General features: G+C 39.9%; 1 protein-coding gene across 4 annotated transcripts in view; it reads right to left on the reverse strand.

Annotated features, from left to right (window-relative positions):
* The window catches only part of TSNARE1 (t-SNARE domain containing 1), a 451,421-nt gene that overhangs the window by 163,696 nt on the left and 260,195 nt on the right, over nucleotides 1-27,530 (reverse strand). For all 4 annotated transcript variants that reach the window (XM_084511163.1, XM_084511161.1, XM_084511162.1 and 1 more), the window contains exon 10: nucleotides 12,139-12,211. In XM_084511163.1, coding sequence (XP_084367289.1) covers nucleotides 12,139-12,211 — 73 coding nt within the window. The remainder of the gene's footprint in view (nucleotides 1-12,138; nucleotides 12,212-27,530) is intronic.

The raw sequence follows: 27,530 nt of genomic DNA on the forward strand, positions 1-27,530 counted from the left end.
AATCACAACCTCAACTCCTGGATCACATTTCCAAGCTGCAAGAGAGGTCTGCACAGACATCTATCTCAGAATGAGACAAATTGCCAGTGCCTAAAATTCTGGGAGATGAATCTCACCCTAGACTGCTAGGTCTGAGGATAGGAGAAGCTGGAAGAAACATGAGGAATTAAAATGAGTCTAGAAAAGAAAGACTGACAGCCACACATTGCAGCTGGCAGTGAGAGAAATCCCCACTTCCATCAAAAACAAGTTTAAATTTTGACTCCGGAGCTGTGCTTAGAAAGCAAGATGGAATTGCTATCGCATAAAATCTTTTGTGGTTTATGTTTTAAATGGAAATCTTAGAAACGTTGACCAATTTGTCCCCTAAGAGCTGCACAGTCAGTAATTTCTGGCCACAGCGGAAGAATATGTGCACTTGGTCTGCTTATGTGGGTTTTACAGCAGAGACAGCAGAGATTTACACCACAGAACATATGAAAATGATCAGAAGGAATTCAGTCCATGTCAAAGATTTCAAAGTAAGATTCCAGAGATTTTTCAAATATTTAGTAAAATTAACAGAAATTATTCAGCTGAAGGTATGAACAGTTGGATTAAGACAGAAGATCTAAGTTTTATTTTTTACCTTTTTTTTTTTTTTTTTTTTTTTTTAACATTAGGAACATTAAGCCAACTGGCTACTTTTGTGATGGATAAATAACTGAAGGTTTTCGCATAAATAGTAAAAGGTACTTTTGTTCAGCTTTTGGCATTTTTAGTGAAACAGTGTTGCAAGTCTGCTAATACAACTGCATTTCTGAAAATTCAACCTCAAAACAAAACAAAAGAACAACAATACCCCAAACCAGCAGAACTGTGGAACAATGACTCAAACTTCAGCTTAGCATCTATAAACCTATTCGAAGTCTTTCTTCACACCTCAGAGATGTTTTTTTTCCAATCCTTTTTGCTATATTATGCATGCCATGGTACACAACAGCAAACTACATGGCTGGCACTTTTATAGATTGATATGCCATAATTTTATTGGCCATTTAAAAAGCCTCTCAAAAAAAAAAATAAATTATTAGGATTTTAAAACTATGGAACCATGGACCTTGGCTGGCATCACTGAGCTCTGTCATTTATGCTTCCCTTGCAATCAGGACTTGTCAGAAACAGATCAAAAGGTTTCTAATAATGCAACTCCTAGATATGAAGAAATACCAAATTTGCTTGTATAACTTAGAAGAGTTGAGTCTACACACATGCACATACCAGTGTGACATCCTGGAAGAGTTTATTTCCAATACTGCATTGATCTGAACGTATTTCAGGGAAAGTGACAAATTTTTATCTTTTCTCTTGAACACCAGTAGAAAGCAATGGTGTTGAATTACCAAAAATGATAAACAGAAACATTAATGGTACAATATTATGCTGCAGCGAGCAATGTTTTTGCCATGTGAGTGGATCTATCCAGAGTCTACCTCAAACAGGAGTACCTGAGAAACAGCTGTAAGTGAAATGTTGTAGGCAGTTTTCAACCTCTCTCTTAATAATGAGTTGCAAAGCAAGTTTCCAAGGAAAACCCCACTGCACATAGCAGCAGGACGTACCACATATCAACCAGTGCTATCACTATTAATTGGTTTAATGCTCCTGTTCAAAAAGAATAGATGTCCTAACTCCGGGACTGCCCTCAGGGTCTTTCCAGCCAGAAACTGAGGTTGACCCATGAATCCGTAGGGGATCATTCTACGTATTTTATAGGAGTAGTAGGAGAGGGACATTTGATGTTTTCTTTGTAGAATTGAGGAATAGCTTAGAAGCAGTAGATTTATGGGCTAGATTAGTTCTGTAGGACAGGGGAGCGCTTCCTTTCTGCGTTTGCATGCAGTGCTGTGTAATTGGCAACTACAAGCTACATTGCAAATTCCAGCACTGCCTGTATGGCCCTCTCTGGGTTTGGAAACTGCAAGGTACAAGGCAGAGAAACCAAAAGGGTTAGTATGTTCAATATGCACTTAACAAACAGAGGATGTATCAGCTAGAATAACTTGTCACCCACTCAGTGTGACAAATTCTTAGCTACCTAGTTGGTGACAAATGTTTACTTGTATAGTTAACCATGACTAGAGGATGCAAATTAACCAGACTGGTTTTGCCAAAACACATTTTCATGTCTTCTCCAGAAGGCCATAAGAACTAAACACTGGGACAACACCAATTTGTATCAATTGAAATTCAGACCCTGACCGTTCAATGACATAATACCACAATCCCTCAGCACTGCGTGGAATGGGTTAATCATGTGTTATGCATCATGTTTTGCCAACACCATCTACGTTTTGCACAGTACAGGCTTCCACAAGTAGTATGGGCATTTGCTACAAGTCCTATATAAGTTGATGTGATGTTACAGGAGGAGACTGGACCCTGGTGGCACTGTTTCTTCTCACTTTCTCTCCTCAGAGGAGAATGCCAGCTTTGGAATAAGCAAAATTCCCATTTAAATTTTCACAGTAACGATTTGCAGTGCTGAGAGAAGAAGGCAACAACAAACAAACAAGCAAAGCTCTATAAAAATGAGACATAAATATGTAACACGATGTAACTAGGTATTTCTGCAGATTTATGCAGGAAAGCGAGTGGGAATGAGAATTTGGGTCAAATCACAAGGAAGTAGGCAGGCCGTATCAATAAATCAAGGATGAACGTGCCACTCAGCACTCCTTCTGTGCACATGCCAGAGATGGCTCACAGCTTCACTGTGATTACTTCCAGGCTTCTCTCCCACGTACCCTGGTTGGGGATGGAGAAGCATGCATTTCCAAAGGGGCATTAGGATCTTAGGTAGACTGGAACATCTGCTGGAAGGGTCTAGCTTTTCCTTTCTCTATTGTTTTTGGCACAAAAGGACAGCAAATTTGCTCCCAAAAAGGTGAGATAACCTAGTCCCATGTCAGGGATTTTCCAAAGGGTCTCAGTGCCCTGAATCCCCTAGCAATTTCCCGTCTTCATTCTGTGATGACACATTTATAATTACAGTACATTTTGGAAACAAACACAAACCATAAAGCGATGCGATCACCATTTTATTAAACTGAGGGACAGGGCTGCACCGAAGCAGATGGTTGTTGCAAACAAATACACCTGGGAATTAGGAAGAGATTTCTAATTTTCCAGCCTAAATCCTACCTCCTTTCAGTAGGAATAATGAAGGCAGCAGAGCTAACAAGCTTTTAGATGTAACTTGATATGATTTTATGACAGACTTGTCACGCAGAGACAGAAATCATGATGATCCCCAGAAGTCTCTTTCAACCCTACCTATTTTCCTGTCTTTTGAGATCACCCCCCTGCTAATGACCATCAAGAGTCTTATACGTGAAATTACTGGAGTGACAGTGGCTGGAATGGGGTTTTGTCCAAATGTGTCGGGAAATCACCCATATGACCCCTGTCTTTATAGTGGTAACAATGGACTGGTTTCACAAGGCAGCATTTTCAGTAGAGCTGCTTGAAAGACAGGGAAGTGAGCTTGTGAATGAGAATTTCAAAATGCTCCCACTTGGCAATAACCAAAACGGGCCCCTTCAGGTTTCACAGTACGCTTTTATTTTTAGCACTCTAATAAGCTTAACACTGTTTTATCACTGTAATTTCTGACTAAAAATAATTAATACAACATACTGAGAAGCACACTAAAAAAAAAGGAATATTTTGGTAACATGTAGAGGTTTCTTTCTTAATTAAAAGCCAAGTTTGGGGTAAAATTGTTGTCAGCATGAAAAATAATTTTGCCTGTTCTAATTGCCACGTACATGGAGAGTTTTAAGCGAGTCTCATTCCATGAAGAAAACACCCTCGGGCTTTCTACAGGCATGACTGCGGATGTTAAGGGGAAGGAAAACGATGGCAGTTCTTCCAGAGTGAAGTTTAAAATGACTTAGGGTTAGACATTTGCAATCTTCTGTGTATATGTCAAGTTACAAATTCAGCACACGAGAGGATTTGTAAAATAATCTCTCCTGTTTGCTAAGCCAGGGCTAAATGGGTCACGTTGGCTTAGATTGGTGCAGTGAAACACAATTTGCAGCTCCATGAGTCATCAGGAGCTGTGGTTATTGCTTCAACAAAAGCAGGTAGTACCTAGCTTTCCATTTGATTTTAGCAGAGCTCTAATTCTCCCACACGGTGACACACCACAACCCCTGGAGGTAAGGACTAAAGCAACAACTGCTCACCCTAGTTTTCCATGCAGGCCTGGAGACACTGTTTAAACTCCCCAAAAATGTCGTAACCAGCTCTTCCTGCTGGTTTTCCTCAGCCAACAGACCAAAGCTCTAGTCTGAATGAAAATAAGTGGCCACGAAGCAATGACCAAACACCAGCATAAATTTAGAGCGCTTCAGCTCCTGAGTGATTTATACTGTCCTTGAAATGCATCTTGGAAATGTCAAGTATCTGCTACATATGTATGCACTGACAAAATGGTATTGCCCTGCCAGCGGTTTACCATGCTTGCCAGGATGCATCTTCCAGGGATTTATAATTCAGATATCTTCCTTCATTAATCCACTGGAAAACAGCACGCCCTACCAGGGAGTAAGGTACCTCATGTTATTTGCTTTGTGGTAAAGGGCAGAATGCAGAAATATTACCACTTTAGTACATGAAAACTGATTTATTTTCTTTCTTATAGAGAAACAAGTGGTCCCAAACAACTGGTATTTCCCAAGAGAAGAGAGCTCTTGAACAGTTTCGTGGAGGTGCACGGTATGGCCTGGCCCTCATTGCCTGTGTGCACACCCTCAGCTATTAGAGATATCCAAGGTTCCCATATGATGCTCTCAGAAAGCTTTTTAGTTTTAATTCCTCAAAATTTGAACATGCCACGATATTATATAATGGCAATGGAATAAATTCACATTTCTTATATATTTTTTTTTCTGATTCAAAAACATTTCAATAAACACAATTCTTTTGTGAGAAAAAGGAGTCATGGCTTTAAGAAGTAATGACTTTTCAAGGAGTAATGGCTTTAAACTAAAAAATATATAGATTTAGATTAGAGATTCAAAAGAAATTATTTACTGTGAGGGTGGTGAGGCACTGGTAGAGGCTGCCCACAGAAGCTGCGGATGCCCCATCCTTGGAGGTGTTCAAGGTCAGGCTGGATGGGGCTTTGGGCAGCCTGGGCTGGTGGGAGGTGTCCCTGCCAATGGCAGGGGGGTTGCAATTGGATGGGCTTAATGTCCCTTCCAACCCAAACCATTATATGATTCTAGGAAAATTTATTGATTTTCTTCTGTCATATTTTCTTTTTTTTTCTTCCAAAATAATAATCTCTACAATTAATTTAAAGAGAAAAAGAGCACACAATCTATCTGTGATTGAGAAATTCTAGTTACTCTTTTGTAGTACACTCTTTTTTTTTCCCCTTGGGATTAACTTCAAACCTTTTTTTTTTTTTTATTTAGTTTGTTAAAACAAATTAAAGAAAATATTATTTCAATCTGCAATAAAAAATGTTCATTTAAAATGACAAGGAAGGAAGGAAAATCAAACTATTTATATTTTTGGTTCTTCAAATCTAGCTCATGCATTGACATAGTTTAGATAAATACCTTAATTTCATTTGCAGTAAGCATTATTGAAAAGTCCACTTTTGTCTACAATTAATACAACACTCCTCTCCAATCACATAGCTGGGCACATAAGATATCAAGTGCTACAACTCAGTCAACTGATCAAATAAGTGTTCATCTGGGTATGTCATGGGAACAAATAAGGATGTTGTGGGGGTTGATTCGTAGAAAAAAAGACACCTTTTTTTCTGCTTGCTATCTCAGAAAGTCATATATTTTACTTACAACGTAAAATCGCTGATATTTACAACTTGTTTGACCACTTTTGCTTTACATGGCTTGTTTGGCTTACTTGACCTACTCACACCATGACCTCCCAAACTCTCTGTAGTAGAGTATGACAACTGCCAGCAGAAAGAAACCAACCACGTGGGCAGCTTCCAGCTGTATGACATTTGCTGATTGATCACAAGGTTTCTAGAAATTGAGAGCACAGCAGTTCCAACTTCCCCAAAATGACTTTGGATAATTTGGTGTGAGAACAATCCTGCTGGTGTCAATAAACCTCATAAAAGGAAGAGCCTTGTTTCTTTTACAAAATTAGCTGGCTCATTAACTGCAAGCATACCAGCCCAATCACATTACAAAGGTCAAACACAGAGCAGCAGACAAATCTTTAGGCGTTAGTAAATTTACAAATCTAGAGTTACCCATTATTCTTTCCCTTATAAGCCAGCATGTGCTGTCTTACTAGCAGTCTGCAATAAAGCTGAATGTCCACACACAAGGGAAGAGAAAAAAACCTCACGCTCACAGAGAGCAGAAACAGGAAAGAAGCACAAAAGCTCATCCCAGTTTTTATGCTGCCATTATCCTGAGCTAAATGAGTTGGTCAGAGAAGGTCATGCTAGCCCACCCCTGATTCCAGAAATTCATTTGTAGCAATGGACAACAACCTGTGCATAACATGAAACAGAGCATTTTACAGGCTCTTCAGAGGCATCCAAATTCAAGGACTTGTGATAGTGATAGTGGAGATGATTATACTGCAGTCCAGAGAGCAAGAACAGCAGTATACAAAGCACCGTGCCCTTAGGATTATTGCCCACAAGTCAATTAAGGGTAACGATACTATGGAATTTTAGCATTTGGGATGGTTTACATGAAACCTTCATTAGACTGATAACAGAACAGGAGGTATACCCAGGATGCACAAGGAAACTGGAGGTTTCTTTGAAGAAATGGGAAGAGTTTATTTCATGTGAAGTCCCTGATTCAGAAATACCCCACTGCATGGGCTGTGCTCTGTACCAACACGTAACTCTGTGCTGCCACAAATGACTGAAAGCAAGACAGCTGAGAGATTTCCCAATTCATCAGGAACCAATAAGAACATAAATGTACTCATTCACATAATGGTCTCCTCTGAGATCACTTAGGAGACTTAACCAAATGAGAGACTTTGCAGATCGCTTTCAACAACGTAGATATTAGAGTTGTTACATTCAGGCATTCAGGGACCACTCTCAAGATGTGTTCATTTTCTGCAGATGTCCCAACCGAGACACATAACTCAGGAGAGTTTAGTTAAGGATCCAGTTGAATAATTTCCCTACTTGGCTTGCGTTAGTGCTTTTGACAACAGACTCTTTGTCATGTCATTCAGGCAGTCAGACTGCAGAACATATATGCAAAGATGACCTCTTGACTCTTGACAGTGTCTACGTGTTAAACTAGCCTTCAGGTCACCAAGGCAATAATGGTAAAACAAGCAACAAAACTGAGCAAAAAGAAAGGGGGAAAAAAAAAACAAAAACACACAAACACACACACACACACAAAAAAAAAAAAAAAAAAAAAAAAAAAAAAAAAAAAACACAAACCACCATTCTAAAGCTTCCAAAGTTTTTGGAATTTGCATTCACGCAAATATACTTACGTTGAAGGAGGTTTATTATTATCATCAAGCAATAACTGACAACGTGGTATGTCAGCAAACACTAGCATTGCTCGAGGACTGAATATATTGACCCCATCATGAAGTTCTTCCTAGACTGAAGGAAAGCACCAGCTGCCATGTTTATATTTATCTTGTCAGGTCTGTGGGTTCTAGCCTGAGAGATACCGTGTAACAATGTCTGCAAAAGTGAGGGAGCATCCACTTAAAGCTTCACCCTATTTTCACCCTATTATTTGCAAGTATAAAATGCACAGACTTCAAGAGTGACATGAAACATTACTAGCATGAAGATCTAAACCTGAAGTGGTGGAAGAAAAAGAAAGTCAGAGAAAGTCTTTTCTTTGATGCAGTAGGGTTTTCTTCCAGCCAGTGGGATTTGCTTTGCAAACATTACTCTGCACCCATTTTGCCTGGACAGAGAAGTAGAGAACTGGTAAATCAATTCCTGTATCCCTGCTGTTGTGATCTTAAAATAGGCGGCCAGTCTCTCACCATTTTAGGGAGGTTACAGACGCACTGACAGAAGGTTGGTTCCAAAATTGTCCAACACCAGAAGAAATGTGCCTTTTCTAAATGTATAAAATGTTCCAAATATATGAGAGAAGTTCCAAATTTATGAAGAACAACGTGGGTCTTTGTGGCTTTGAGAAATGTGATGGAGCTGTGAGCAGTGAAATTTGAATTAGGAAAGTTTAGATGAGGGATGTATATCTTGCACCTTGCTTTGGTATAATTAGTAAGGTTCCATACAGAGGTAGGAGAGAAAAAGAGCTCTTCACAATGAAAACAAACAAACAGACAAAAACAAACAAAAAAAACGGTATTTTCTTTTGCCACAGTCAAAAGCAATGCAATGCTTTTGTTCAGGTCATCTTTATTCTCTGTTACAACACAAACAGGAGCCTACAGAGGTGAATAAATAAGCCCATGCCTTTATCAGGTACTAATACAAATACTGGTAACTGTGTTATTGACACATACTTCAGAGGAAACAGAAATTTAAGGATTCTCCCTAACACCAATAATAAACTATTTCATGTCTATTTATCCTAACATGGCCAGTGGAAGGACAGGCATGCACTCGTAAAATTATGACATTCAGTGAGAAACAATGGGAATGTTCCAGCTGTTGAGGCACTTGTAGTTTAGTTCAGTGGCCATCTGTGAGCATGAAAGGGAGTTACTGTTGCTCTAGAAGTCAACCCCAATGTAATTCTCACAGTGCCAAGTCCTTAATCCTTGCCATGGATGCTTTAGCTGAAGAACCATTTGTTACCATGATAGTAAACTTCAGCAGAGGAGACAACCCAACTCCAGACAGCCTTTTGATGCTCCTCAAGTTTTTGCCTCACTACATTGCAAAGATCTTGCCATTTGTGCTTCAGATCTCCCAAGTCTCTCCTGAAGTACCCCCAAAAATTGTTTGTAGGCTTCCATTCCAGATTTTGTGTTTCCTCTTTGGGGGTCCTTGTTTGAGTCCCCCAAAGAAGCTGAAAAGGGTTGGTGAGCTTTTGCATAAGCATTTCACTCCTGTGTAAACGAAGAAATTAAAGAAAGCTGGACTGAGACTGGGATAGAAAGTGGATGAGATAGAATTTGGCTAGGGGAGAAGGAGATGGACCATTTACTGTATTTGTGATGAAGCTTCACAGGGATCCTTTTGCCAAGAGCTCTTGTAAATATGTGTTGAAAAGACTCCTTCTGCTAATTCAAAAGAAACCTACACCACTATCTGGTTTTGATTTTGAGGCTTGTACCCACTGACACTATAATGTTTTGTTAAATATTCGTATCAAAAAGATGCCGTGACAAGGAACATAGGCATTTGCACAAAACAAAACATAACAGACTTGCTGCCCCAACTCTGCATTTCCCTTCATCTATTTCCTCTCTGCCTGACAGAAATTGCTTTCTACTCTAGAGAGCTTTATGCACATTCCCGTTAAGGAAATGGCCCACACAGGAGCAAAACTTTTAGGTTTTTATAAGAAGTATGTGTTATTCTTCCTGTGCTATGCATAGATCAGACAAGCTCTTCCCATTAATTCTGCCCAGCTCAGGGTGAACAAGAGTGGTTTGCTCTACAGCCCTGTCTGTGTTTTGCCAAGTGATACACCTCAGATTTCATGGATACATATTTCTTCTGTGTCTTCTAAATGAGCACAAACACAACTTTCACTTCATGCATGTGAGAGGAATGCATTAAAAAAATAAAGCAAGTGTCAAGAGAACTGTCCCTTATCCTCACTGCTCCTGAATGTTCACTGGGAGGTTTCAACTCCCTTTACCTTCTGAGTCTTAGTCTCACTTATATTTGTGTAATACGAATGTCCAAAGATAAGCAGTGGGACCTTTCAGCAACTGTTTGGAAAGATACCTTGACTAGCTTCCACAGTGAAAAGATACTGAAGAAGCTACACAAATAAATACATTGCAGTGAAATGAGAAGAAAAAACACTCATGGTGGCTTAAAACCAAAACACCCTACTTAATCTAACTTTCTCACAGGCAACATAATACTGGGACCACTCGAATGCATGCACAATGTCTTGATATAATAAATACTGCCTTAAGAAAATGGTTTACAAGGATAGAATCATAGAAACACAGGGTTGGAAAGTACCTACAAGATCATCTAGTCCAACCATCATCCTATCACCAATACTACCCATTACGCTAGTAAATCGTAGCACCTCATCCAGGCGCTTCTTGAACACCACGAGAGATGGTGACTCCACCATCTCCCTGGGCAGGCCATTCCAGTACCTGGCCACTCTTTGAGAGATTTTTTTTTTTTCCTGGTATCTAATCTAAATCTCTCCAGGCACGACTTGTGGCCATTTCCTTGAGTTCTGTCATTAGTTTTCTGGGAGAAGAGGCCGACCCTCTCCTCATCACAGCCTCCCTTCAGGAAGTTGTGGAGTGCAATGAGGTCTCTCTTGAGCCTTCTCTTCTACAGATACAGATATTAAACAAGACAGACCCCAGTACCGACCCCTGGGAGACACCACTTGTAACAGGATGCCAGATAGACTTAACTCCATTAACCACTACCTGCTGGACACCTCCCTCCAGCCAGTTCTTGACCCAGAGAAGAGTGTACCTGTTCAGGCCACCGGCAGCCAGTCTCCACAGGAGAATACTGTGGGAGACCGTGTCAAAGGCTTTGCTGAAGTCTAAGTAGACTGCATCAACCACACTGTCATAGTCACTACATCACAGTCACAGTCACTACATCACCCACAGTCATAGAATCATAGGATCTTGAAGCTAACTGATGTAGGTTGTCATGTCCCTCAAGGCATTAGCATCTGAAGTACTTTTTGGAAATGAATCAAGCTCCAAAGTTATACACATACAAAAAACGAGCTGCTCAACAAGCATTAAAAATAAAAAATGTAATAAAGAATTGGTTTGGGATATTATCTTGATTTTATTCTGCACTTGTGAACCAGTGTGGTGTTTCTCAGTGGAATGCAGCCAGCTCATCTGAAGTGTGAAAGGAGGTATCTGATGCTAATGGGAACTTGCAAAGGTATGAGCTTGGCAAAGAAATCCAGAGTGATTAATAAACAGCAGAGAAGATTTTCTTCTTTTATGATTTACATATAGCTGCCTTAGGATTTGATCCAGCTCCCATGAGCTCTGGTAAGAATTCCACTTCTAGGAGCAGGTAAGAGCACTGTAGGTTAGCAATATCCTCACAAATCTTGTTTCTCTGGTGTTTAGGTCCCTCATCATGGCTTTAGGACTCTCAGCTCTCAAATTCAGAACTGGAAATTGCTGCTGAATTGCACAGTATCATCATACATACAAAACAGAAAAAAAAAAAAAATAGAGGCACAGAAAAACAGCCAATCATTCTTAGCTGTATCAGAAGCTGCAACAGGGAAAGAAAAAGGTCAGAGGCAATTTAAAAGGAGCAGATCTACTATGTCTTATCCCTCCTTGAAAAGATTGGTGGTGGTCAGTGATGGGCTGTTGTTGAAGATAATACTAGGGGCTTCTCTCATCTCCTCCGCTCCCATGATTTCTCCACAGTGTTCTCCTCCACTGGTAGCTAGAGAGCAAGAGGAGGTCAGCTAATGGCCAGAAGCTTCAGACTGTGTATGTGTATACATCATAATGTTAGAGTACTGTTAGAGTACTGTAGATTTAATCAGGTAGATTAATCAGGATAGAAATTTCTATTTAGGAGAAGCAAGCTGTTAAATTTTCTTCACCACCATCAATAATCATAACAGTAACTGCTACTACTATTGTTGTTTTCTAATTACAATTCCAGGTAGAGAGGAAGAATTGAATCCCTTACTAGTTAATACTACATCTCTTCAGCTTCCTTGTTACAGTCAAAAGTGAATGAATTAATTTTACTGCAAAATCTATTTTATGCTAAGTGTATCAGCTAACTATCCTGAATATGAGGACTCTATTGCATAGGACATCTTGTCAGATCAAAACATCACTGGGTGTACAAAATGCACAAAACACAGGACAAATAATCATAGTATCAACAAAACATTTCTTGTGAGGGGACACACAACATCACATTGGAGTGGAATAGGAGGGAAACAAAGCCCATACCTTAACAGTGATACCTACCTATTGTGTCTCCTTGCTCATGAACCATGGAGGCCAGGTCTTTAATGATCTGGTTCACATCCAACATGTCACTCTGAAAAGACAGAAAGTCAAACATCAATGAATGGGCAATACCCAAGCATAAAAGATATGTCCAGCAGTCAAGTGTGGCAAAGAAAAACAAAACAAAACAAAACAAAGCAAAACAAAACAAAAAGGAAAAAATTGTCTGTGTAGAATTAAAAGAAAAAGTTACAATGCTCCCATAGTAAACCAAAAAAAAAAATTAAACAAAGCTATGGTTTCCTGGATCTACGTCAGCCAGCTGACTTGAACTTTCCATAAGGAACAAGCAGAATGATCAGATTATACGGTTGCTTTTCAGAATTGTGGAGTGCTAAGAGTGAAAAAGCAACAATAAAGTCAACTGCACTACACCCATCTCTTTCTAAAAAAGATATTTTTGGTGCAAGCCGTTCATCCTGGAGTGCAGATTCTTAAAAAGAAGCTCATTTTCTGTATAACATTCGTCTGGTAAAATACTATTTGTAAATTGATGGAGATCTGATCAAAAACTCACTGAATTTGAAATCTCCTTATTGGTACGACAGTTTAGAAATCAAAAAGTCAGGACCTGTTTGACAAATGGATTCATTTATACCTTTAGAAATGTAAAAAACAAGTTACTAAATTCAACACAGAATTTTCCTAGTTCCAACACAGCAAACCCCAGAGAGTTTGTTTCCTTAGTATCAGAACACTTACATATATAAGACCAAATGTGAGCATATGTTGACTTCTTATGATACTAGCTTTTACAAAAACAATTAACCTAGCAATAATAGACATAATAATGTAGATGCTGCTAAATGCACTACCAGCAAGGCAACATTAACATGGGGGGGAAAAAAAGGCATTCAAGCAAGATGCATTTTGTTTAGCTGTACAAATAACAAAATCAGAGAAACACTGAGGTTGGCAAGAACTTCTAGAATCAGTAAGTCCAGCAACCTTTTATCAGAGTCATCAAAGCCAGTTGCTCAATGTCGTGCTCCCTGGTTTATGCATATCTCCATGTCTGCCTTGTACTGGACCCAGCCCTCTAGATACATCTCACCAGTGCTCAGCAGAGGGGAAGGAACACCCCCTCTGACCTGCTGGCAATGATCCTGAGCTTAATGCAGCCCAGGATTCTGTTGGCCATCTTTGCTTAAACAGTGCATTGCTGGATCAAGGTCAACTTGTCACCCACCAGGACTCCCAGGTCCTTCTCTGCAACATCAATTTTCATATAGTATCAGTCCCTAGTCTGTAGTGGTGCCTAGAGTTGCTTCTCCCCATGAGCAGGACTTGCCATTTCCAGTTTCTTTACGTCAAGGGATTTTTATCAAGGAACATTTCTCCAGCTTGTCAAGGATGCTCTGAATTTCTGAAAAACTATCTGGTATTGAAAAGCTCTACCCTAAAGTCAAGATAAGCAATAAACATTGTTCTCCACTCTCACACCAAGACAATCATCACATGGTGGAAGGCTACCAGGTTAGTCAGTTACATTTGCTTTCTTCCAGTCCTTGGGAACATCCCTTTATTGCCACCCTTCAAAGGTAATCAAGAGTGGCCTCACAATGACATTGGTAAGCTCCTGTAATGCTTGTAGTTGTATCCATTCAGGTCCCATGGACTTTGGTAGGTCCAGTTTGTATAAATGCTCCCTGGCCTGACCTTCTACCACCACAAGTATTCCTTGCTCCAGAATTTCCCTCCAGTCTCAGAACCCAGGGACATCTGAAGACCAGTCTTACCAGTAAAGAGGAAGCTGAAGAAGGCATTAACTCGTCCTCCTCTGTGTCCTTTGTCACCAGGTCTCATGTCCTCCTGGCCTGTCTTTCCCCTATTTTCTTCAACCCTCTCACACCCCACCACCACTCCCCAACACTTTAAAATCTTTAAAATTGGCAGATTGCAATCAAATCTGACAGAGCAGCTCAAACATGTTGTCTAAAATATTAATGGAAAAAGGAGAGAACTGGGTTTGAAGAAAACTTGCCTGTTAGACACCAGAGAACCCAAAATAGAGAACCAATCTCTATTAGAGTGTACCAATCTTAGAAATATCTCACAAGTTGATGGATAACAAAAATAAAATAAAATAAAATAAAATAAAATAAAATAAAATAAAATAAAATAAAATAAAATAAAATAAAATAAAATAAAAATCCAAACAACACATACAAAGCAAAGCAAACAAGATTTCTTTAGTTCATTCACAGAACCAACTTGCTGGATAAATCAAGGACTACAAAATCAAAATATGCACAAGCTCAACAAAGGCAGCACCATTAAAACTTCACTACAGAGAGGCATCAAGACATGCCTACCACAAGATCTAAGACCAAGATCACAGAATCACAGAATTTTCTAGGTTGGAAGAGACCTCAAGGTCATCGAGTCCAACCTCCAACCTAACGCTAACAGCCCTCCACTAAACCATATCCCTAAGCTCTACATCTAAGCGTCTTTTGAAGACTTCCAGGGATGGTGACTCCACCACTTCCCTGGGCAGCCTGTTCCAATGCCTCACAACCCTTTCTGTAAAGAAGTTCAAGAAGTTCTTCCTAACATCTAACCTAAAACTCCCCTGGCTCAACTTAAGCCCATTCCCCCTTGTCCTGTCACCAGGCACGTGGGAGAACAGGCCAACCCCCACCTCTCTACAGCCTCCTTTAAGGTATCTGTAGAGAGCAATAAGGTCACCCCTGAGCCTCCTCTTCTCCAGGCTATTTTCCAAGATATTTTCTGAAACTCTGGAAGTATTCCTGAATTGCTTCTCCCAACACTAGAATTACAGAATATCCCAAGTTGGAAGGGATCCACAAGGATCATCAAGTCCAACCCCTGGCTCCACACAGGACCACCTAAAAATCAGACCTTATGTCTGAGGGCATTGTCGCAATGCTTCTTGAACTCCATCAAGCTTGATGCCATGACCACTATCCTGGGGAGCCTGCTCCAGTGCCCAAAATGCTAATTACAAGGTAATTCATTTATCTGCTTGGGTCCTGTTGCAACTCTAGTCCATCATGCCACAAAGTCAGATTGTTTCCATTCCACTTTAAAAGAATCCTAAGAATCCTTAAGGATAAATTTAGAAAATGGAGCAAAATGAATACACATCCTTCTGAAGTTTGTTATGAGAATGTAAGTAGCATAACATTTAATCATAAAGTGCAATAGAATCACATTCATTTACAATAAAGCCTGTGAGTTGCGTTGTGAATTCCTGAATACACCAAACTGTTGAATATTCGAAGAAGTAGGAGAAACAAAATATATTAAAAACTGAAAAATCATAATAAAACAAATCATAAAGAAAAAAACACTGAACTAAACTAAACCAAACTAAACAATAGTACAAAATCCTCAAACAAAGACTGGGTTATGCATCATAAAATGCACTTCATTGATTCACTTGTCAAACATAATGAAGCTTTAATTATGTATGGTATTATTCATAACTTGTAAATACTGCAGAATATTTTGTAAAGCAATGATGTTTAAGTAACTTGGATTGCACTTGAGCACTGTGGTATTAAATCATTGCCAGGAAATGAGGAGAAATTAGTTATGATTTTTTGGGTGGGGGAGTTGTTTGGTTTCTTATAAAAATATTTGTGAGGAGAAAACTAAAGTTTACTAAAATGTGAAGAAACAAGAATTAAATTTAATGCGTTGTTCTGCTCTCATTTAACTGCTTAGTAAAAGACAGATAAAGAAAAATTAATCAAACAAAAATAATACTAAAAAAAAAAAAGAAAAAAGCCCAGAGTGCTCATTTGTCTCTCTTGGATAAATTGCCACTGACATCAGTCTTTGGTTTCTGTTACAAGCAACATAAACAAAATTATTTCCACCCTTCAGTTAGTCTGTTTTGTTCTGCTCTGCTTCTTTTAAACACTTTAAATGAACACAGCCTAAAACTCATGAACATTTATTTGCATATACATTTGGTTAGATGGAGGCTATGGTAACATATTGAACTGTACCCCCACTCTGCATTTCCATTGGAATAAACCATGCAGGCAATTTGGTCTAAGAAAGATCTGATGATATACTGACTCCCCACAGGGTCTACCTCAGCTAATTTAACTGCAAGGAGCTGGGCTGTCTGCCTGCTGATCCTGGGATATTATGATAGGAAAGGTAAGAAGAAAGGAAATTCAATACTGTATATGAACTGTGCTGTTTCAGATTTGTCATTTTTATTCAGGTACTTGAAATGAACCAGCCATCTGCTGCTGCAGCGTATAGATCCCTTTCAAAACATTGTAACAATGCTTAAAAATATTGTTCAGTAAATACGCATTAGTTAAAACCAGCCCTTGAGTTGTTAGGAAGGAAGAAATGTGACTACTGTATTTAAGAAAAAAACAAACAGAGGTGGTTGTAAAGCACAGAGTACAAAGCAATCTGACCTGAAGCAAAGAATCTGTTGAATAATTTAACCTGGCAATGTGAAGTTTCCAAGCACCTGATATATGTAAGCATAACAAAAGAAAAAATAATAATAATAATAAAAAAGAACAAAATATCTAGAAATAAAGATCTTCTATAATGTCATATACCTTGCAGCTATGTTCCCATTCCTTCTTGCCAGGTTAACTCTATCATGAAGTTCCTCTGAACTTGCCAGGCATCAGAGTTTGTTTGTAAAAATCAAATTGCATTAGTTTCCCAAGTTTGCACATGATATGCAGAATTCAGAGTGAAATAGAGCTCCTCATAAATCCCTTTGACTCCACCAAAACCGGAGTACAACAGCCAGCTACTGTTCCAAAAATGTGTCCTCCCTGCCAACTAACAAGGCTAGAGCTTCTGTATTTTAATCAACACCAGCCTTTCATGTTTGGCAACAATTCACACCCTATATTCAGCAGCAAGAGATAGTAAATTGTTCATCTCTCTATATATATATTATATTTTCCAAAGGAGATATCCATCGTACAGATTAGTATACTGGATTTTATGTGGCCCATGTCAGAGTGAAACACAGTGAGAAAAGTCATTAGTGCAGTTAGAGATGATGAAAAGAAATATCAAGAGCTAAAGATGACCAAAAAGAAAACAGAGAAGTGCCAAATAACAAGACACAAGGATGAGAAAACCAGAGAATTATAAGAGTTTGGGACCCCAAAGAACTGGAGGATTAACTCAAGCCCGAGAAAATTTGTTTCAAAACTTCCTAACAGAAGGTACTTGGATAAAATGAAAGGATTGTTTGAGTAATTTCACCTGAGTTGGTACATGAATAATGTCACTGCAAAGTACTTGAAATTTGGAAAAATTCTGAAATTCCAACTGTTGCACAGAAACTTTTGGAAATATGAGTTTGCAGATAAATTTACATTTCCCATTTTTTACTTTAGTGAAACCATAATTTCAACATTTAAAAAAAAAATGAATCTGGGAACAAGTTGGGTCGTAAAATTCAGACATTGTTCCCAAGATGGGAACAACCTAATCATAAATCCCAGCAGCCCATTTCCCCACAGAATGCACATTACTGAGATATTCAACAAGACAGCAAATAAGTAAACCTGCCCCCACTTCCACTCTCGCAGCTAATGGGGTGAAGATTTACTGACACTGAAAACTTTGAACACAGCCCTGACCTTAATCGTATTCTAAGGACACTCCTGTATTCCAGCCATGAGAACAACACTAAATAAACCAGAGAGGGGAAACATGCTCTCCGCAAAAGGATACAAAAAGAGCATGTGCTGTCAATTTTTTCTCTCTCACACTTAGCCAGATTCCAGAACCCTTTATCAATGTCAGCTTGGGTCCGCAAGGGAAGAGTCACACGTGCTTCTAAGGATGTTTGCCTTAGGTCCGTGTAAAAAATGGGATCAGAAATATCAGTGGTCTATTCTATTTAGCACATGTGTGTGCTCACAAACCATCCATCCATCTTTTACAGGACTACAAATTAACGTCTAAATTAATTGCTGGCTCAATATTTAGGCGGTACTGAATTTTACTAGTGAGGTCCGATTCTGCCTCACCAACCACTCTGCAACAAGCAGCCAGGAGGGCTATAAAATAAATCTGAAGGAGATTCTGAAAGAAGCAATATAATGTTCATGTCTGCATTTCTGGCTTGCAAAAGCTGCCAAAAACAAAACAAAAACCCTTAGTGTTTGTTAGAAAAGGGAAGGGAAGGGAAGGGAAGGGAAGGGAAGGGAAGGGAAGGGAAGGGAAGGGAAGGGAAGGGAAGGGAAGGGAAGGGAAGGGAAGGGAAGGGAAGGGAAGGGAAGGGAAGGGAAGGGAAGGGAAGGGAAGGGAAGGGAAGGGAAGGGAAGGGAAGGGAAGGGAAGGGAAGGGAAGGGAAGGGAAATACAAAAACCCAACACTTCGTAGAGTCTGCCATGTTCTACCAACAAGATGCTAAGATGCTCCACATAAATTTTCCCATCTGTGGGATGTCTCTTATCCTATGGTCCAGCATGTGTGTATCACTGACCCAAACTATGCTGCAAGTCTAATCAAAGCATCTATCCCCATTCTCTTCTTAGAGTTAGGGGAAAAAAGGGAAAGGAAAAAGCTCATATAAAAAGTCAGCAAGCTTCTCTGATGCTAGATAGGCAAAAACTAAATCTTGCTGCAAAAACCTTTCAACAAATATTTTTCTCTTGTCTATGGCTGGGGAGAAAAAAATGACATTCTATAAATCAAACTGATTCAGCCTAAGCAACAGCAGACCAACAGAAAATTGTTTTGAGGGCAGAAGCTATCCAGAACAGCGATTACATACTGAGTTAGATCTCCTCTGGGACTGTACAACAGCCAGCGTGGGGAGTTTCTCTCTCCCTCTTGCTCACTTGTGTGTGCTTCCTCTCTGTTTTGTTGTCTTAGCAGTTGGTGTCATCTTGGGAAGTGTAACACCGCACCACATAATTAAAATAGTTGTGTGTAGCTTCAGCATGCTAATCCTACGTCTTCCTGGGGACAGCGGACTCAAGAAATGTGGCGTTAACATTCTTCCTGTCCACCAAAAGCCAAACGGTGAGGCTGTGGAAAGTGATCTGCCTTGAGCTCATTATGCGGAGGCGAAGACATTGCAGAGGGAACCTCAACAGGGATGAACAGAGCTCCTGGAACCAGCCAGCTAGCAATATTACTCCTTGTGTCCCGAGAAATGACCCAATGATGTGTTCAGCCTACCATACCAAGTGCAAATGTTTGAGCAAATTTCTCTGTAGTGAAGAGGGTAAAGCTGGTGTGTGGGAGGACCAAATGGCTGCATGTTTGAAGAGGAGTCAGGAACAACTTCTTGCAGGACTGGCAAGAGCAGAAAAGGTATTTAAATGTATTTACTGCAGCTCAGTTACCCTTGTCCACCCTAATGGACATCTCACACATCAGATGCAGATGTGGTCACAATTTATTTTAATGATGTCCTTGAATGAATTGGACATAAGGGCTCCAACTCACCTTCTCTACCACCCCAAGCATGTCTTCCCACCAGCAGCAATCTGAGCATGAGCTGGTCTGACAGGCAGTTCCCCTGGAAAGCTCCTCTCTTAGCCATCTAACCATATTTGAAGACATGTCTTGACAGCCTGTATTAATAATAGGTCTCATTATCTGCAGTACTACCTAAAATGTGTGAATGGTAGCATGCAGGAACAACAGCACATTACTGTGAGTATTTTGTTAATATCTTTTAGCTACCTTTTATACTACACCCTTTCTCTGAAGCATCACAGCTGTGTATTCAGATCAGATTGCCTGCAAACATGCATTATTCTCACTATTCCCCACATATTCTATACCCGTCAGTATCCCTTTAGAGGGATCACAAACCGTTTAGGGAAGATATTTTCTTTCATGAGTACTTTATCAGTTCCAAGTCCATGCTGAAGGTCAGAACTGGATTGGTGTCTCAGGGAAATATAATAATACAGATGAGAGGAAGAGATACTTTGCCCTTTCAAAACCCTTTAGATCTGGAAATGTGAGATGACTTAATGGAGGACCTCATCGATATTTCTGTTTTTAAACAGATACCCGCACTTTATATTCCGGAAGCTGAAGTGTACAATGAAGTAGCAAAGATCATGTCAAAAGTTCTTATTAACCATGGTTTTGAACTCCAAATTAATTTACATCCAAAATTTCATTGAAATACAGCAGTTATTAATACAGCAGTATGTGACTTTATATATGCATGCTCATAGGTGAGCATTCATACAGCCACAGATACACCTGTATCCTTGTATACTCAACCACAAACCCACCCACGAGTGTAAACAGCAACTATATAAATAAATACACTAATAATTTTAAGATCTAACTTGCCCCTAATGTGCACCAGGTGTTAATTGAGCATTTGAGGCTTAGCAGATTGCAGAGATAGAAACAGCCTATTTCTGTCTACAGTAGCACAAAACAGAACCTAAATCTCACACTTTTTTTTTTCCTGGCTAATCACTCTGGTGCAAGATAAGCAGGAACACTGATATGTTCTGATAACAGGCAGGCAAACAAACAAAAAACAGTGGTTTGCCTTGCTGAGTTTTGACAAGAGTTGTATCAATACCATTTTATCTTAAAGATAATGGAGTGATAATTTGATATTTGAAATAGCCTGACAAGGGGTAATAGTTTTAAACTAAAAGAGGGTAGATGCTATATTAGATATAAGGAAGAAATTCTTTCCTCAGAGGGTGGTGAGGCACTGGCACAGGCTGCCCAGAGAAGCTGTGGATGCCCCATCCCTGGAGGTGTTCAAGGCAAGGCTGGATGGGGCTTTGAGCAACCTGGTGTAGTGGGAGGTGTCCCTGCCCATGATAGGCGGGTTGGAATTAGATAATCTTTGAGGTCCCTTCCAACCCAGATTATTCTACAATTCTATGGTCGTATGGTTCTATGGTTACATAGGTTACATAAGGTGGGGCATAGGCAATAATGGCCCTCATTGGAAAGCCAAGAGATATCATTCGTGTGGGGGGCAAAGGAATTATGCAACAAAGTCAAAGTGAAGAGCAAAAATCGTCTGTGATGGAGAAGAGCATGTGCGTTTCCATATTTTGCAGTGCACTGCCTTTCCTTCATCCGCACTTCTCTCCTCTTCCCCTAAAACTCGTGAAACCCCTTACAGGTAGTTGCCCACACTCGGTAAAAGCTAAAGGGAGATCCACACACAATGTAAATGAAAAGGGAAATGATTTCATTACGTTCCAAGTATGGGGGAGAACGACAGCTCTGCCCTCCAGAAGGGAGAATGCCACAATTTTATTCCCTTTGCTCAGTGTCTGCTGTCACTGCATTTCATTAACACAGATGATGCAAATCTCTGGGATATTATAATGCATATTTGGAAGCAGTAACACCAAAAATGCATTAGGCTGGTCACACCTCACACTTTTGTTTACATGCTTCTTAGTCTTTATTTGGACAATGTTACAGATCAACGTATTTGCACCCAAATGACAAATCCAACCTTTTGCTCTCCCACAAACAAGTTTCTAGCTACCCTGCCACTAAAGAAAAATCAATATTTCTGTGTTTCCAGCAAACACATTGGATTGTATATGAAAGAGGCTGGCAGGCTAAAAACACTGCTTCTGTTTTCTGCTATGCCATAAAAATTCCCTGTGGGTTTTTTGGGCAACTCATCTGTCTCACCTTCCCAGGAGTTGAATTAAGGAATCTATTCTGAGGCTGAATTCATTTCTGTTTATGGGGTAATCAGGTTGTGCCATAATAAATGAATAAAAGACCCAAAAAGAATAGATGCAAATAAAGATAATGAAATGCCTGACATTGTGGCATTCATATTCTGGAAATAGAAATGCTCAGTGAAGAAGAAAGGTTCTCCCAATAGTGCATGTCTATTAGAAATTAGAATACAAGTTACAGCTTCAGGGTTTGTGAAATTTGCTGGTCTGGCACCCTGAGAGCAAAAAATGAAATACAACACAAAATGTTAAAAAAAAAAAAAAAAAAAAAAAAAAAGCCACACCAACTGGATTAGAAATGTCCATACACAATTGTTGACTGTCTTGTCTGAGAAAAGGCTTTTAAGGGCAAGAGCTCACTCAGTCCTTTGCAAGAGCTGGACAATAAACACACCGATTAGATGCGATTGCCATGAACTGGTTCATGATGTGGTTGCCTACCCACCAGAAACTATTAGCCTCTATTATACAGTTGTTTTATATAAGCTTCCAAACCACTCTGGTAAGCCATTGGGTCTCTTCAGTGACAAACTGCAAGGAGATATAAGGCTTCATACAGCAATCAATGATTTATTTTTTTATTTTTTTTACAATAGGAATGCTTGTTGGGGACACATAGCCCTTTAAAAAAAAAAGGAAAAAGAAAACAAATACTTACAGCTACACTTTTTTTTTTTTTTTTTTTTTTTTTTTTTTTTTGCAGCTGTTCATAAGAAGAAGGTCTCCCAAGTACTACGTTAACAGAGATATGGAAATTCATAACCAAACTTCAAACTCAGTATCTTACACACTGACTTTTCCTTTAGCATCTCCTACTTGCTGCCCTGGGCTGCAGTATATAAACTAATACGAGTAGTGAGGGAAGTTGCTGTAATCTATCACACTGACTGATACCAGCCCCAGGAAAGGTAGTTTATTGCAGGCGGTATGCTATCTTTAAAAATAGAAACAGTGCAAAGATTATGACAAAAACTTCAACTCTTTCTACACTTTGTTTGCAGCACTATTAATTCTTCACTCTGGATTTATTTTCATGAGGGTCATTTAACCAGAAACATACAATGGAAAAATTCATTTTCCTTTTAGGAGTGTTCTGGGAAACCAAGCAATTAGAGCAATCTTAAGCTGTCATGTATTATCAATTGCCACTCAATTATTTTCCTTAAATAAAATACTGATTGCAGAGTCTGATCTGCAGCTATCAACTTCTGCATTCAGCAGCCCTAATTCATTTAGGTGTGGTATTTATTCTTGAAAAAAAATAATAATAAAATCTAACTTTAACTGAAGGGGAAAAGACAAAGGAAAAAGGGAAAGGGGGAGAGGGGAAGACTGGCAACACAAGCATCTCTTAATGATTCTCTGCTACACTGCCAGTACTCAGTTTGGAAATAGCTGGAACTACTGTACTCTATAAAAAGTCTGGAGATAATTCATTTCTTATTATGGGTGGTGTCCATAGTTTTGATTCTGGGAGGACATAATCTTTTAAAGATGTCACTGAAGGCTGGAAGTGCTTGTCCTTTGTCTCCAGGAGGCAGGAAGGGTACAACCAAATGATGTGGTATGGCAGTCCAGATCTCCAAGGGCAGAGGGTAGCAGCAGCTTTCTGAGTCATAGAATCACAGAATATCCTGAGCTGGAACAAACCCACAAGGACCATCAAATCTGACTCCTGGCACCACACAGGACCACATAAAATCAGACCCTGTGTCTGAGAGCGTTGTCCCAGAGCTTCTTGAACTCCACCAGGCTCGGTGTCATGACCACAGCCCTGGGGACCTTGTTCCAGTTCTCTGGGTGCAGAACCTTTCCCTAACACCCAGCCTGACCCTGCCCTGTCCCAGCTCCATGCCGTTCCCTCAGGTCCTGTCACTGTCCCCAGAGAGCAGAGCTCAGCGCCTGCCCCTCCGCTCCCCTCGTGACGGAGCTGCAGGCCGCCATGAGGCCCCCCCTCGACCTGCCCTGTTCTGGGCTGAACAAACCAAGGGACCTCAGCTGCTCTTTATTTGCCTTGCCCTCTAGAACCGTCACCATTTTGTAGCCCTTCTTTGGACATTCTAATAGTTTTTATGTCCTTGTTACACTGTGGTGCCCCAGTCTGCACACAGAGGTCGAGGTGAGGCCACACCAGCATACAGCAGAGCAGGACAATCCCTTCCCTTGGCTGACTAGCAATGCCATGCTTGATGCACTCCAGGGTATTGTTGGCCCTCCTGGCTGCCAGGACACACACTGCTGTCACATGTTCATCTTGCTGTCGACCAAAACCCCCAGATCCCTTTCAGATCCCTGTGATAGTCCAGATCTCCAAGGACAGCAGGTAGCACTAGCTCCCCGAGTCATCCCATGTCCTAGGTCTGTGCAAGGTTAACACACTTCTCGTGTTAAGAACTGGGAAAAGAGAAGATACATCCTCTATACAAGCAAAAGGAAAATTGATCTGCTCTGTATTGCCCTACATGTTTCCAAAACAAACAGTACTTTCTTTGCAGACTACTTGAATTTCAGCCCTGTGAGCAGCTGGCTATATTGTTGACACTCATCTTGCGTATTTTCAGCCAATAATGCAGGCTATCTTAAAGGAACGAATGCTGAGTAGAGGCATCTGAGGGACAATTAATTACTACTACAGCTAAAGGCTTATAAAAGGAAGGCTTGACAGTTCTCACCTCCTGTAAAAAACAGACTTGATGAAGTTGACCCTCCAGAGCAACCTTCATGTGATTTTGCTTTCCATTATGCACAACACAGCTTCTTGTTAAAAGTAACCATTTTATCCAAAATGATTAATCTCATTGTTCAAGGATTACTCTTAATGTTTAATTTATACCTATCTGTCTTTAGTTACTACCTGGTAATTTGTTACCACTTTCAAGTTTAATGCTTTAAATTATTCTACCCTTTTTCAATGCTATTCCACATTAAGTATTTCTACGTGGTCATCATGGCTCAACTAATCACTGCTGCACTTTCTGAGCCTGCAGTTGGTAAATTCCTGTAATCTCTCTTCATAAATTAGACATGATACTTCTTCCTTATTTCTTTCCCTTTGGATCACCTCCAAATTACTAATAGAAAAACCAATCCAAGCAGCTCTCATTTCTTACACACCTTCCTAACAGATAAAAGTTGCCAATGTCTAAGGTAGACGCTGAAAAATGTATGACCATTTAGCTTTACTTTCTAACTTTCTGTATTTACTTTCCAGTTGAAAATGTCTGTGTTCTGGTTAAAACTACATCAGTATCGTACACTGTGCAGATGAACAGTGCCCATATCTCAGAAGTAGCAGCAATTCTCTGGTGGGTGGCACAGTCTGAATGGTCTAGAATAGTGTCAATCATGAGATTCTTGGGGCAAGGACTTGGTGTTTGTCTGTATAAGGAGATTTTAAAGGTACAAACGCCTACGTCCTACAATCCCAGAGCCATCCAGAAGAAAAGTTTCCCTAGGCTTCCTCAATAGGCACAAGAGGGAGACAGGCACCTTCAGAAAGCAGCAGATTTAAACAGAAGTGAGATGAGCCTGCGACACTGTAGGTAGCACTGCAAAGAGAAAGAGAATTCTCTGAGTCCTTCTTCCCAGAGAGAAAAATGTTGTTCAGAAAACACACTTTGTCCCACCAACCCTGCAGCTAACATACCTATGATCAGTGATCAAGAATAGCACACATGATCAGTGTTCAAGAAGCCTTTGTACAACGCTCTTAGATGTATGGTTTAACTCTTAGGTGACCCTGCATGGAGTCAGGAAATAGATTAAATGATCCTCATGGGTCCCTTCCAATTCAGGATATTTTATTATTCGATGATATCATGAACTGGATTATGATCTTGTGACAATCTAAAATGACATATTATTGTTCCCTCAGTTTCTGATTAGGGTATGCTTTAGCACTAATAACACCCGGTAATGCCCGAACTGTCGTTTACTTTCTGTAGCTCAACCATTTCCTGAACATGATTATGGATCTTCCTCAAATGACCTTTTCAGAGGGACCTGGACAGTCTGAAGAAATGGACAGACAGGAAACTCCTGAAGTTCAGTGAAGGCAAATAGCAAGTCCTACACCAAGGGAGGAATAGCCCCATGTACCAGTAGAGGTGGGGGACTGACCAGATGGAAAGCAGCTTTGCAGGGAAGAATCTGGGGATCTCACCTGACACTGGTGAGGCTGCATCTGGGGCACCATCCACACATGTTTTTCTTCATTTTCTCTTTTTTTTTTTTTTTTTTTTTTTTTTTTTTCTCAGAAATGCCTAGGATTTCTCAGGCAATGAATCCCTTCCTTCAGCTCATCACAGCCACATTAATCTCAGACTCTAGAGCAGTTTATCCCCTTAAATTCTTCTTCATTAGTTAGGCAAATAGAAGGCAATCTTATCTGATGCTTCAGCCTTTCTCTTCCAAAGACAGTTGGGCCTGTCCATTGCTCTAGTTCAGTACCACTTGAAGTTGAAGGCTTCAGAGGACTTTCCCAGTAAGAGATGGGGAGAAACAAGACAACCCACAACTGTGGAAGGCCAGAAGACGATCATTTTGAGCCCAGGTCTTGTTTCCTTTGGAGCACAATTCAAGAGTTACTATCAAGTGGCATTTGTATTTCCAAACAGCTAAGTGGAGAAGAGTTAAATTTTCTGGAGGACCCCAAATTCTGGGGTGGGAGAACAACTGGGACACCAATATTTTGCATCCGTAGATGCATGTTTCTTTCTAAAAAGGAAAACTGGATACTGACAGATATGGGCACATGATGGATAAATAGACATAAACACATAATAGCTTTTACGTACGTAGATAACCAGTACAATATCAGTAGGTGTCTGACATCCCAAAATCTTTTGTTCATCTCAGAGCAGCACTGTGAATGACACTACTATTCAATAATTAAAATGACAGTTATGAACAACAAACAGCTCTCTCTCTGACCAAAGCAGCTCTCATTCAAACAATTGAGCGTTCATTCTACTTTGTCAGTTTTGCTTATCTGTCACTGTCAGATGGGGGAGATGCTTACACAGAAAATAGTCTAGGTCATTTAAATCTCTAAAGGACAGAGCTACTATTTATAGAGCAGAGTTGGTGGATTACATGTTGATGTCTGCTACACCTACATTTACAGCTCAGCAAATTTCCCTGGGCTCCTTTCAGAGTAAGTGGAGAGCCAAAAGTGGGCTTGAGGAGTTTAGATTAAGGTTTAGATATTTTCAAACTGCCTGGGACTCATAAATACTGACCTGAAGATTTTAGAGAAATTGCTGAAGCAACCTTAGAGCTGTTAAGTCTGAAAAGTCATGGGGAATCAGGTGAATTTCCAGAAGAGTCAAAAAGAGAGTATACAGACTGAACAAAACAAAATCCCAAAGTCTGGGAATTACAGGCAAGTCAGCTTAATGTCAGCCCTGTGCTGATGTTGGTAGAGGTGCTGGAACAAATAGTGAAATGTATAATTTGCAGTTGCACAAAACTCAGCAGGAGAATGAGAAGAAACAAGTGTGTACTTGTCAAAAGCAACCTAATATCTTTCTAGGGCAGTAAAACACACCTTGGGGGAAAGGAGAAGAAGAAGATGACAATTACACTAGCAGAGAAAACATGGTTTAGATGAAAATTGTAAAACTGGCTTGGAAACCATATTTAAAAACTAATTCTCCATGCTTAGGCACTAGA

Source organism: Aythya ferina, assembly GCF_964211825.1.
Source record: "Aythya ferina genome assembly, chromosome: 2".
NCBI classification, from domain to species: domain Eukaryota; kingdom Metazoa; phylum Chordata; class Aves; order Anseriformes; family Anatidae; genus Aythya; species Aythya ferina.